The sequence below is a fragment of the Cyrtonyx montezumae genome, unplaced genomic scaffold (assembly GCF_038088225.1).
Source record: "Cyrtonyx montezumae isolate F1298 unplaced genomic scaffold, pur_monq_1.0 scaffold_8, whole genome shotgun sequence".
In the NCBI taxonomy this organism is placed as follows: domain Eukaryota; kingdom Metazoa; phylum Chordata; class Aves; order Galliformes; family Odontophoridae; genus Cyrtonyx; species Cyrtonyx montezumae.
Genome location: NW_027072089.1, coordinates 82,908,581 through 82,921,684, shown reverse-complemented (window position 1 = coordinate 82,921,684; position 13,104 = coordinate 82,908,581). Strand labels below are relative to the sequence as shown.

Here is a 13,104-nt window from a genome sequence, read left to right as displayed (position 1 = left end):
AGACAAAAGCACTAGGAGAAAGAGACACTAGCACTTATCAAGGTGTTGTGACCACAGGGGTATGGTTCATAAGTCTATACACATGTGCACATCTGTTTTCTCCAGTGTGTAACCTTCCTCCCATCCTTCCTGTCTCCCTGTGAGCCTTCCTCCCCCCCAGCTCCCACAGCCCTCCGAGTCCTTTCTTTTGTTCCACCGCATCCTTTCAAGTGCAGCACAGGGCCAAGTCAGCAAGAGGAGGGAAGCAGCTTTACCAATTGCTTTGGCCCTGCGTGCAGAACAATAGCAACCACCAGCCCCACAATAACAGTAGTAATGGAAATGCTGCCGGGTCACGGCTTTGCCAGCTTGGGGTTAAAGGCAGGTGATGTGGCTAGGGGTCAGCACCGGCATTTGGGTTGGGATGCAAGCATCTCGGGGCTGCCGGCTCGCGGCGGTGACCCCACAACCCCGCCGGCACGGCTTATACGCCCAAGCCCGGGGCAAAGCAACCTTGGGGGACGCTCAGCCTCCCCGCCGGGCCCTCCGGCAGCAGCCCCCGTCCCGACGGCATCCAGCTGTCGCCGCCAGCTGTGTGCCAGCCCCGGCCGGGCCGCGGCCGAGCGCGGGGGCCGCCCCGCCGCCGTCCCCGCCCCTGCGGGAGGAGGAGGAGGAACCGAGAGTGCCCGACCCGGTGGCTTTTAGGGCGGGAGGCCACTCGCCGCTTAGCGCTCCTCCGCCCGCCGCCGCTCCGCCGGGCTGGCCGCTGCCCGGCTGCTGCTCCTCCCGTCCCCGGCACCTACCTCGAGCCCCCCGCGGGCTGCGGGGCTCCGCGCCCGGAGCAGGAGGCAGCTGGGCGGGCAGAAGCAGCGGGGAGTCGCGCCGTGACCCGGCGGCTGGGGGAGACGGGAGGCAGAGAGGAGGAAAAAGAAGGCAGGAGGACAGCGAGGGCTGACTCTGGGAGCGGGTCTCGGCGCCCGGGACCCGCACGCCCCGGCGGACACGCGTGGGTGCAGAGCACAGGGCCGGGCGGAAGATGCACACGACGCAGAAGGACACCACCTACACCAAGATCTTCGTCGGGGGCTTGCCCTACCACACCACCGACTCCAGCCTGCGCAAGTACTTCGAGGTGTTCGGCGACATCGAGGAGGCGGTGGTCATCACCGACCGGCAGACGGGCAAGTCCCGGGGATACGGCTTTGTAAGTGCGGGGACGGCTACGGCCGCCGTCGGGAGAAACTTCTGCGGGGAAGGGGGGGGGGGGGTCGCTGCGTGGGGAGCGGGAGGGTTTGGAGGATCTTCCTTTCTTTCTTTCCTTCTTTCTTTCTTTTTTTTTTTTTTCCCCCTCCCTGCTGGGCACTTCGGAGAGAGGCGGGGGGGAGGATTACTGAAAAAGGAGATGGAGGGCGAATCCCGTCGCTTCTCGCCCAGCCTGTTGCTCCCTGATACGGCCTCGCAGGGGGTTATCTGCCGCCGGCGGAGCTCGGCCCGCACCCTCGGCGGCTGCCGGCTGGCCCGGAGCGGCGGGGAGAGGCGGGGGGAGCCCCGGGCGGCTGCCCCGGGGTTGGGGGCTTCCCCCGGCCGCCCCGAGCGAGCGATCTAACGCTCAGCCTCCCCCCTGAAGGTCACCATGGCCGACAGAGCCGCTGCCGAACGAGCGTGTAAGGACCCCAACCCCATCATCGATGGTAGGAAGGCCAACGTCAACCTGGCGTACCTGGGTGCCAAGCCGAGGATCATGCAGCCAGGTGAGGACGCGGCCCTGTGCCGCTTGTGTGCCGTACACCGCGTGTTCCTGATGGGAATTAAACTTTTGGAAAGTCAGTAGCGTTGGCTCCCAGTTCCCCGAAGCATACTGCGTGGTCAGGAGTGCTTTTGTCTCTAAATGCAGCGCGTAGTAACTTCGTGGCTATTTGTTTAAGCACCGAAAGCAATCCGCGATAAAATATCCCAAGTTCTCCAGGAGGATTTGCACAGTTCACACTCTTCGTTGGCTCTTCCCACTGCTGGGAACGTGGTGGCACTGACCATTTACAGTATTGTTGCAGGGAAAGAGTGGACTAGGAATGAATCACTTCCAATGTGTGCAGTCTTATTAATACAAACAGTATCTTAAAAGAAAGTCCTGAAACAGATGGGAGCTATTAGAAGGATTTTAAAATGAAACAGCCACTTTTGAGCAAATCTGATGTCCTTGCCACTTCCCAAAGTGCTGCCTGGCACACACAGAGCTGTGAGCACAGCGTGTATGCGTGTCCATGCTCTGAGGGTTCTGAGCCTGGGGAGCACTGTGAGCAGTTCAGTGCCCACACAAGAAAAGGAGTCCATGCTTGGGCATTTGGAGAGCAGAAACAATGTTTAGGATTTGAACCCCTGCTAAATCCTCATGTGGAAAGGGCCATAGAAAGGCCACAGATATACCAATGGATAAAAAGAGCCATATCATCCTTCACAGATTGATATTAAGGACCAGAGTGGAGCACAAAATAAATAGTTAACGAAAACTTTGTGCTTATTATTTAGCCAGTCATTCTTCTGAACGCCACTAGGGAAGCGTGAGCTTCAGTGTTTTAAATTTCTGTATAGATGTCTGTGTGTGCATGTGTGTGCAGGGAATGATGTATTTTGCTTCCTGGTTTATGGTTCTCCAGCCTTAAAGACACTGTCACTGGAGGCTGTTACCCTGCGTTTGTGTGCATGTGTGTGGCAAATAGCCAAAGGAACACTCATACAGAGAATGTGATGTGTTTTCGTTGGTAGGTTTTGCCTTTGGTGTTCAGCAGCTTCATCCAGCTCTCATACAGAGGCCTTTTGGGTAAGTCTGTTCAATGGGACCTCAAACAGGGGAGGAGAAATCTTTAAAAAAGAAAACAAACAAAACAAACTAAAAGTATGATTCTTGAAGGCCTTTGGCAGTAGCATCCTTATAAACACAGCAGCAGTACTGCAGTTTGCAGACTTACAAACGTATGCCTGTAACTGTGCTCTCCTTGTCGGTAATGTTCTGAATGCTGTAGCCGAGTCAAGTTGTGTGGGACGCATCCCCTCCACCTAAGCAGCCCGGTCCCGTATGACCCTATGATAAAACAAGGAGGTATGACTTTATGCAAGATTGCTGTGCCCCGTTTCTCTTTTTTCAGCTTGACTCAATGTTATTTATCTCTTTCTAATCTGACAGGGATCGTTTACAGTTAAGATAACTGATCAGAAGGATATGATGATAAGAGGTGGAATAGTTCTGTTTGGAATTAAACTCTGTAACCAGTAGACTCAAACACAAACAAGCTAAAATGGTGATTAACGATGCATGTATGTTTTTTTTCATATAGTCAATAGACCTCCGTGTGCTTTTTTTCATTTATTTATCACAGTAATGAAGTGGTGTTGATAGCTAAACTGTGTGCTTTTATTTACTTGAAAGAGCTGTAGTGAAAGTTTTTTTGTGTTTTTTTTTTTTTGGGGGGGGGGGGGAATCTTCTTAATTTTGTTTTTGTTGTTGAGGAGTGACTTTGCCATGGGGAGCAAAGGGCCTTTTTTGTTTCCTTGCTTTCAAGCTGTAGCTTGTGACTTTTTTAACCTTATTTTGTAGTGAGTGCTAAATGGTGTGACTTCTTGATTTTTTTTTAAGTAAATCAACATATTGCTTGCATGTTCGTAATTTTGGGGGGATTTGTTCCTGGGAGGGGTGTGGAGCTCCTTATTAACAATGTGCGTCCTGTTGGGCTTTCTAATTGGAGAATCTTTTCCTTCAGTCTGACTTTAATACGTAGGACACTTCCCCTTTACTCAAGTATACTGTTCCTAAGTATTTCTAACTCTTGCTTCCAATAGCCTTATAATTAGGAGCTGAGGTTCGCTTGAAACTTCCGATACAGTGTCACTTCACTAACACACACTGGCTGAGAAACTCATTGCAAAATAATGCATTTTGCTAAGTATGAAAAAAGCTAACAATAAAGCAGGGAAAATGCGTCACAGCTGTATTTTGTTTCTTTGAATGAAATTGCTACAGCGTACCTAGCTGTTACTAAGCAGGAATAGCTTCTCGATAGTTTGGCTCATCAGAATCCATAAGTAACTGTTTCTGTCCTCAAAACTGTAGGAAAAAGGTTTTCTAGAAGCTTTATTGCACCTTTAGAGGAGAATGTTTGTTCTTCTGAGACACTTCGGGAGGTTGTGGAAAGCTTTGTCTTTTTTTTCTTCTTCCTCTGCTGTATTTGTTTGACTTCTTTGAAGTGTGAGGAGATGGCAGTGTATGTGCAGGGCTCAGTGCATGACGCCAGCCCTAAGGAGGGCAGGAGGTGGAGTGCGTGGTCTGCAGAGCTGTTACAGCCCTGTTGCAAAGAGGAACCAGTGAGCTGCCCATGGACCAGCCGTGGAGAGACTGAGTATTTGCTGAGCATAACAGAAAAGGAGAACCTGTGCAATCTGTTGCCTAAAGAGCTGTGCTAGTATAGGGCTTGTTCTTGCTTTCCCTACCCCAAGCCAACAATAGATCGTTTAAATCGTGCTTAGGTCAGGGGAATTCTTCCAGCAGGCTGAATAAGGTTTTATTTCTAATGCGAAGTATATAAATCTAAGGAAAGGAATGCTGGTACCAGGGTCATGTATATATCAAATTGGTCATTTGTAATCCTTGCTTTTTGCCTTTCTTTTGCTGCTTACAGACGAAGGAAATTACTAATCCTGCTTCCTCCTGAAAATTTCCAATAGCCTGTGTATTTTCTAAGGGATGTAGTTTTAAGCTGGGAAGGACAGCATTCATTAGGATAAGTGAACACCTTCACTCTCTATTTTCCTTAACAGTTCTGTTGGGCTGTTTCAGTGCTTACTTGAATTTAAGAGTTTATTTAAGACTCTCAGATGCTGCTGCATGGATTGTACTGAAATATTCAGTCACCTTAAAGCCTCTCTTCCTCCCATGCAGTTGCATTTAAAAAAAATACATTTTACTAATATGCTCTGTTAAATGGATTGTAGTGATGATTCATTACCAGCACTCTCTGCTGATCCATACATAGAAGCTGCAAAAGTTTTGTTCCGTTTTGCTTTTTCTCTATCAATCAGAGTGCAGATCAGTAAGGTGCTACCATACTCTGGTGTGGTCAGCAGAGTTTCATCATGATTGCCCACCCACCAAGCAAGAAGCTGAAAATAATTGGAGTTTGTCAAATTACTTAAGTAATTAAATATGCAGAAATAGAGCATTCTAAATTAAATACAACATTTATTGTAGAGAGAGGAGTTAGCAGCTAGATTAGATTCAATGCATGTTTAGTCACAGGGCTGGTTATCTTCAGCTCTGTTTTCAGGGTTGTTTATTAAAATACTATCTCTGAATCAAATAGGAATTTAAGGAGAAGGAAAAATAGCTTTGTCTCCTAAACCAAGTTTTCTCATTTTGCTTACATAATTTTTATTTTAATACTGGTGGAAAAAGACGGGGTTATACAGAGGGACTGGTGTAGGATATGACTAGTTCTGTCAGAGAGAGTTTCTCCCTTTGTTTTTTTTCTAGGACTTGTAGTATCTCAATCAAAATGAGGACATTCCCATTCCCACTTTTTTTTAGTAAGACCAGAGTTAAATCCCAAGTTAATGTCTGTTATCAAATGGCTGATACTGCCTGCTTGTTATTGTCTTCTATACTTCTGGCTATAGTCAGGCAATTCTGCCTTCCTTTGGAGAGGAGAAGTCCTCTCTTAGTTTGTGATCAGGAGACCTGTGTAGTACTGGACTACTGGTAACCTGAATCTATGGAATCAAGCCAGAACAGTCAGAAGTGAGCCCAGAGTGCTAAATGTCCCCTTGCTTTACAAATTCAGAAAGGAGCACCTTAAGGGTATGTCTTGATCCTTCTATGACCTATTTTTGTTACCAGGAAAGCTGTTCATTGACTAAAATCTACTCAGTAGTTAACGTTCATAAAACTTGACTGTGGTCTGAAGCAAAACATGTCATTCAAAGTTAAATAACCACCTTCTCAAAAGCGTAGCATTGAGATTTCAATTATGTGTGACTATGGCTGAATTTCTGTATGACACAGCTCTCTGCATTAGTCTAATCTGTCCTTTCTTTTGAAACAATTAGCTGTCACTTTATTATTGCTTATAGGATTGTTTTAGGAGGTCTTAGTTAAAAACACATCTTCTGTTATAACAACAGGGGAAGTCATAAGGCACATGGCAGGCATGGATGTCATTTCATTTTGAATATCCCAAAGCTGTAGCTGCTGCTAAAGTTAAATGTGGCTTTCCTTTTCCTTTAGTGCAAGAGCTTAAAACAACAAATACATGTTCCAAAATAAAAACTACTGTCAGGAAAGAAAGCTCAAAGCATGTGCAATTCCCACACTCTTACTTTCAAGAACAAAGCATCAATTATTGACACTGATATCCAGCACTATTAGGAATTGCTTTGTCAACTTTTGACCTGGCAGACCACTAAAAGCAGTTAGGTTCTGAATGACCAAGGTCTACATGTGCTGGCCTCTGCAGTAGGTAGAAATTTACTTTGGCCATATAAAGCCATTTCTCTCGACTCAAAACAGTTGTAGCATGACAGACGATCAAAAATAGCCCCAGTGCAGCTTACGCTGTCAATCATCATGTGCAAAATGGCATGGTGGTGAGGAGCAGCCTGCCCAGGGTTTATGTTTGTTGTAGGGTAAGATGTGTCCAACGGGTAACGTTTCATAACTTCAACACCTGTTAGTTTCTTGGCTTAATAAAACAAGTCATAAGAGCTTAAGTGGGAGCACATGTATCTTTCTGTCTTGCTCAAGGATCCGATCAAGTGTCCTGATGTCCTAAGAAAATTTTAGTAGCATCAGTTTGAGACAACACAAGCACTTAGATAAGCCTGCGTGCTGTATAATTTCAGTTAGAGTTATTCTATTTCATAAATGCCATATGTAAAATTTCCCGTGACGTGATGTTAAATGGACTCTCACATGATGCCAAAGAGGATCTTGGTGACTTCAAAACTGTTTTCATTCCTCTTTACATAATACTTAAAAAACACGGTGTTAATATGATTGAGATTGTTCTTGGCTGGTGACTGATAAGAAATGCACGCTCTTGCTCATCCATCTAGTATGGGGAGCTCAGGTAATGATGCATAGAGCCAGCTTAAATACACTTATTAGGACTACATGCAGTCCTAGCTAATCACTTCATAAATTAGGTGAGTTTTAAAAACCCAATTTACTGTTTTATCTTATGTTTTCTTTCCCTTCCCACCCCTCTTTGTCATTCCTGTTTGTTATCTTTTTTTTTTCATTCCTGCCTTCACGCAGTAGTAAATGAATTCCATTGACAGGCTGGGTTTTTATGATTGTGGTGTTCATGCCTTAAACATGGCAGCTGAAAATCTCTCTCTGCTAATATTGCTATTCACACCACTGAGCTCTTTTTTTTTTTTTTTTTCTTAAAAAAGAAAACCGAGCTGTTCCAAAGTTTGGTTTTCATGTATTTTAAACCATTACTTTGCTATGAATCTAGATGACAGTGTCCCTTCTGATTGAAATACTTCCTTGTTGACCATTTAAGTAAATCTTGAGGATATTAAAAAAAATTAAAAAAAGCTTTGCATTAGAACTTGCAATTGGAGGACAGATTGTACTATTGTAGGTTGCATCTGTGCTACAGTGCACTAAAAGGCTGGTGCAGCCTTCAGAGTTGTCTGTGAAGGTAAACTTCATTATTAAATAGTAGGAAATTTGCACAAGCAGTTTTACATGCATTCATAAAGATTCATTTTCTGGAAATGAGTTCCAAAGATGAAGGACTTCACAGGGGAAATCCAGATCCAAGACAGAGCTATGCATTTTAAATGAATATTACTTTAGATGCATTGTTTAAAAAACCTGTATTATGTGAAAAAGCACAACTTTGAGATGAATTTGTGTGTACACTTCTCTTGTGGAGAAGACGGGAAAGTGTGTGTACTGATTTGTTCAGAATGGTTATTGCTTAAGCCATAAATGTTTGCTTTTTTTTTTCTTTCGCTTTTGTTAAGCACCAGATCTATTTAGACTTAATCCTATTCCCACCTTCCAAAAAACTCTATGCTGTATGTCTTGCATAGAAATAAACAAGCTGGCACAAAACAGGACAGCAGTGGCCTGATAATCAAACAGGTTTGACCCTTGTGTCCTTATGAACTTTTTAAAAGTGTGATGCACTTGTACTTAGGAGTCACTGTTATGGATTTTAATAGCATCTATGTAGCTTCCCTCAATGGCCTCTTGTGACGGAGTGAGCTGCACTATAGTTCGTTTGGAAAGTGTGATTCTTGCTGTGTTTACCACACTTGTGAACTTTATTTAAACTCCTTTGTCGCCTGTGTTGTTGTTGTTGTTGTTTCTTATTTTTAATAAGGGTGACTGAGGTTGCAGAGAAATTAATGTGTGCTGAGTCTGCATAGCAACTTAAGTAGGGTTGCCACAATACACTTTTCTTTCCTGCTCCCCCCCAGAACACTTTACGTAAAATCAGGGTTAAGTCATTTTGTTGCCTTATTGGCTATTGCCAAACTCATCTCAGCGAGGCTGTCAAACCGCTGTGTTACTAATAATAACAGTACTCACAGGAAATAATTTCACTAAGAGTCGAGTAGTTCAGTGAGAAGCAGGATCGTGAAAACCACTTGAGGTGTTTTGAAAAACAAATGCTGCAATCAAGCTTACTCCTTCAGAGTTGCCTTAAACTGACATCAGTAATCCTGGTCCTTCTAAAGGTTTTCATAACACTGCACGTAACATCCTCAAGCAACATTAAACACTCCCGTTTAACTCGGCTGTAAGGCTGTGCTTTAGAGCAACACACGTTTTCAGGCCGACAAACTGATCACTGGTCCGTTCCACCTAGTTATTGTGGCAACCCTATGCACATAACAACAACTAAATTGAGTTTGTCTGACTTCGGAGTATGGATATGACGCTTAGGCGCTAACTCTCCTACCACCTCTGACTCCCTCTCCCATCTTTCAACAGGATCCCAGCTCACTATGTCTATCCACAGGCTTTTGTGCAGCCAGGAGTGGTAATTCCCCACGTTCAACCCGCAGCAGCCGCTGCTTCCACTACGCCCTACATCGATTACACCGGAGCTGCCTACGCGCAGTACTCAGCCGCCGCGGCCGCCTACGAGCAATACCCGTACGCCGCCTCTCCGGCCGCCGCCGCTGGCTACGTGGCGGCAGGGGGCTACAGCTACGCGGTGCAGCAGCCCATCACCGCAGCAACACCGGGGACCGCGGCTGCGGCGGCTGCGGCTTTTGGCCAGTACCAACCTCAGCAGCTGCAGACAGATCGTATGCAATAGCAGACGGACTCCCGAGGGAAGCTCGTTCTTTCTCTTCCTCTTTTTGGCCTTCCAGTATAAGTAGTTAATCAGAGACAATTGACGTTCACTGAGGAGCTTTAAGGAAAGCGATGCTATTGTGAAACTAAAGATTTTTATTCCGCTGTCTTCGTACAGTATGCATCCAAATCTTGTTGTTAGAGGGGAGGGGTAGTGCGGCATGTCTAGTTTCAAGTATCGATCCAGAAGAAAACGGGGAAAAAAATATACTGTACTGTCATGAGAGAGTGGCAGGAGTAGCAATGGGACTTCGTATTTTAAAAGAAACAAGAACCAAAAAAGCAAAGGTGTATTTTTACAGTATCAGGGAAGCAAAACTGCCTTTTATAAATGAGAAAGTGGTATTCAAAAAGTTCGAACCAGGGGAAAAAAACTGAGTCAGCAATATGTAACCTTTATCCATTTTAAGAGGAAACAAGCTTAAAGCACTGATTGTCCTCTGTAGCTTTCAGAAGCTGTCTTCGTGAGATAGCATCTTCCGACCGTTTCACTAACGGGCGTCGAACAACCCAAGGAAGATGGCCTGCTAGTAAGATGGCGGACAGGCACCAAAGTTATTTTCTTATCTGTCCTCTGGATGAGTGGAACTGTGGAGCAAGTGATGTGGAAGTAAGGGGTGCAACAGCTGTAGAGACAATCAATAACACAGACAGTTCTGGACAGAACACATCACTCATGCTCATGTGATGAGCTTGTCACATCCTAATCCCTCGCCCCATCCTGTTTCACTTTTGGGAAACTTTAACTGCTGGTGTCAGCTATTCTGATTCTAAAATAGGATCAGCCCTTTACTACAACAGCCTTCTCTTTCTATTTATTGCATCTATTCGTAACTTGTGAATAAAGGCAGGAAGAAGCTTAATGAATTAAAACTTTTAAGAACTGTTTTAAGGGAATTTTCTTTTCTGAAACCATTTGTACAATTTTAATATCTATTTCAGGACTATATTTAAAATATTTATTAGTGAACGTACATTACACAAGGCAACTTTTGTTACCAAGACTGCAGTTCTTGAAGGGTTAATGGTATGTGATTTATACTGTGCCTTAATTGTTATGCTATTTAAAAAGAAATATTTATTTTGAAAGTTTTACTATGCTGCGCTCTAAAGAAAGCAACTTTAGATGTGACACTGTAAAATTATGTATTCATCTCATGGCATAAATTATTTAGTAGACTTAGATGTAGCATATTAAATATTAACCTAATTAACTAAGGATGTTGACTTGGATTTATTTAAATTCAGTATGTGCACTGTATGAGGGTACTCTTAAATTAACACTTTTTTTTAGGTTTTTACATTTAAATATTGCTAGTTCATTCTTTTTCCCTCTTATAGTTCTTCATGTAGACCTCTCAAATACATTAGTGCAGTTTTCTAACTCATCTGTTTGTAGACTGACTATTTTTCCCTTCGCTAGGAAATGCTGCTTTACATTGTCCTGTGAAACTACAATACTTGCAATTTTTATTCTTGACCGAAATGGAATTTAATATTTTACACTGTATTGGATTTTTTTATACTTGAACAATTTCATACAAGGGAAGACAGGATAGCATTTTTATGGACTTTATCCAATGTCACTGGATTTATTTTAAGTATTCTGAGTACTAGCCAGTGTTACAATGTAGACATGACTCTTCTGTGCATATTATTTATTCAGTATGTATATTGCTTTACAATATTTCAGATCTTTTAATCTATTCACTTGTATTAAAAACAATAAAAAAAAGTCGCTTTTTTTTTTTTTTTTTTGCTGTCAATGCTTTCGCTCAAATTGTCTTAGATCTTGTCTAGCTAAAATTAGGGGCTAACCTTTTATATAATTTTCCTGGTCTGTGGGGTGAACAGCAGTAAATGCAATGTCTTTAAGTTCACAAACTGTAAACTGTATTAAATGGAGGAAACTTTACAGAGAAAATGGAGAAGATTCATCCTAAGAGTTATCGTAAAATAACAGAGGGGAAAGGACTTTGGGAGGTCATCAAATCCCAGACCAGGTTGCTTATGTCTTTGTTTAGTTCAGTCTTAAAATCCTCCATTCAGAGACTGCGAACCATTTCACCACCTAATTGTCCACATAGTGTCTTTTTTTTTTTCTTTCCTTCATCTAGCCCAAGCTTCCCTGTTTATTTATGACCTTCATCTCTCATTCTCTGGCAGAGAGCCCAACCCTATCTTCTCAGTAACCTCCACTTAGCAACTGTAAAGTTGCTGTTCTGTTCTGTGGGCTGGACAAACCCACAGCAGAAGCCTGAGCCTCTGCTCTTAAATGTCATGCTTCAATCTCCAGCCATGTTTCTATTCTTCCAATGGATTCATTTGGGTTTATCAAAAGCTTTTGTACGCTGGGGAACTCACGACTGGACTCACTCTGACAGATGTGGTCTAATGGGCACTGAGTGAAAGGGAATTACCAGTTCCCTTCATCTGCCACCTGTGTTCCTGTTCATATGGGCTAATGTGCTTTCACTGCTGCCAGGGTTTGCCACTAGCTCACACTGAGCCCAACAGAAGGCCTTTCATGCCCTTCCCAGCAGAACTGCTACCAAGCCAGCCATGCCTTAGCCTGTGCAGGGTCCTAGTCCATCTGAGGTACAGGATGCTGTATTTATCCTCACTGAATTTCATGGGGCTCCTGTCGGCCCTATCCTCTAGTAAATATGGATCTCTCTGAATGGCAGGCCCGAACTCAAGCACATCAACTACACCATCTGTTTATTATCACCAGTGATAGCCTGCAAGTACTGCATCCTGCCTCTGCTTCTAGGTCATTGATAAAGGCATTGGACGGGCGGGACAGCCCCTGAGGAATTTTATTTGTAACCAACTTTCATGCACAATATGAGCCCTTTTGAGCATCAGTCTGGTCAGGATTTTGCCCATCCAGACTGGAACATCTGAAACTGGATGCAAGGATTCTGCGTGAGACTGCACAAAGAAGCCTTGCTAAACTCAAGGTATACCTCTGCTTTCTCCTCATCCATAATGAAGTCATTTAATCACAGGTGGCAATTGGGTTGGTCTGGCACGATTTACACTAGTAAACCCATGCTGACTTTTCCCAATTTCCACCTTCTTCTTCATGTGCCGAGAAATGACTTCTAATACTGCCTGCACTGTGACTTTTGCAGAAACTTACTGTCCTGCAGTTCTCTGGATCCTCCTTGCCCCATTGAAGATGGGTGCATTACCTGCCTTTCTCCAGTAATAGAGAGCCTGATTTCTGAATTCTTTCAAAGACAGTGAGTAAGGAATCCTTTTGAGTAAGGAATTTTATCCCAATACCTAAACTAAATCTCCCCTCTTTTAGTTTAAAACCATTCACCCTTGTCCTATTACTATCACAGGATGTAAAAAATTGGTCTCTCTCCTATTTTTAAGCTCCCTTCAGGTACTGGAAGGCTGCAGTGAGGTCACCCCTGAGCCTTTTCTCCTCCAGGTTGAACAAACCCAGCTCTCTCAGCCTGTCTTTGTAGGAGAGTTGGTCCTCTGATCATCTTTTTGGCCCTCCTCTGGACCCACTCCAACAGCTATACATCTTTTTTGTGCTGGGGGCCTCCAGCACAGACCTCACAAGGGCAGAGTAGAGAAGAAAAGTGACCTCCAGCCTAGGATACACTTGGCTTTCCAGGCTACAAACATACACTCTTGGCTCATATGAAGCTTTTCACCCAACAGGACCCTTTAGTTCTTCTCTGTGGGGATGCTCTCAATGAGTTCTCCCAGACTGTCCACATAACCGAAGTGGAACA

The 13,104-nt window shown here is 44.1% G+C and overlaps 1 protein-coding gene and 1 long non-coding RNA gene across 4 annotated transcripts in view; one reads left to right on the top strand and one right to left on the bottom strand.

Moving 5' to 3' along the window:
- Positions 1-699: 699 nt before the first annotated feature.
- RBM24 (RNA binding motif protein 24) lies at positions 700-9,391 on the top strand. Of its 3 annotated transcripts, none has more exons than XR_010623153.1 (6): positions 700-1,183; positions 1,607-1,730; positions 2,743-2,797; positions 3,000-3,076; positions 3,161-3,291; positions 8,978-9,063. XR_010623153.1 is itself a non-coding variant. In XM_065752339.1 (4 exons), exons 1-4 carry the CDS (start codon positions 1,016-1,018, stop codon positions 9,306-9,308), a joined length of 678 nt encoding a protein of 225 aa, XP_065608411.1. In that variant the 5' UTR covers positions 705-1,015; the 3' UTR covers positions 9,309-9,391. The 3 variants fall into 3 exon arrangements, 1 of the variants encoding a protein (XP_065608411.1); XR_010623152.1 differs by having other exon boundaries at positions 3,161-3,275; positions 8,978-9,059; XM_065752339.1 differs by lacking the exons at positions 3,000-3,076; positions 3,161-3,291 and having other exon boundaries at positions 705-1,183; positions 8,978-9,391.
- Positions 2,733-13,104, bottom strand: part of LOC136058689 (uncharacterized) — a 28,536-nt gene continuing 18,164 nt past the window's right edge. The window contains exons 2-3 of the long non-coding RNA XR_010623155.1: positions 2,946-3,058; positions 2,733-2,838 (exon numbers count right to left, since the gene is read on the bottom strand). This is a non-coding gene — a long non-coding RNA (uncharacterized LOC136058689). The remainder of the gene's footprint in view (positions 2,839-2,945; positions 3,059-13,104) is intronic.

What these genes read in the sequence shown, in the direction of transcription:
- RBM24 (XM_065752339.1), top strand. Translation starts at nt 1,016, where the DNA reads ATGCACACGACGCAGAAGGACACCACCTACACCAAGATCTTCGTCGGG. An exon ending in AGTCCCGGGGATACGGCTTT is followed by an intron (nt 1,184 to 1,606) that starts GTAAGTGCGGGG and finishes TCCCCCCTGAAG; the next exon opens with GTCACCATGGCCGACAGAGC. An exon ending in CTCATACAGAGGCCTTTTGG is followed by an intron (nt 2,798 to 8,977) that starts GTAAGTCTGTTC and finishes ATCTTTCAACAG; the next exon opens with GATCCCAGCTCACTATGTCT.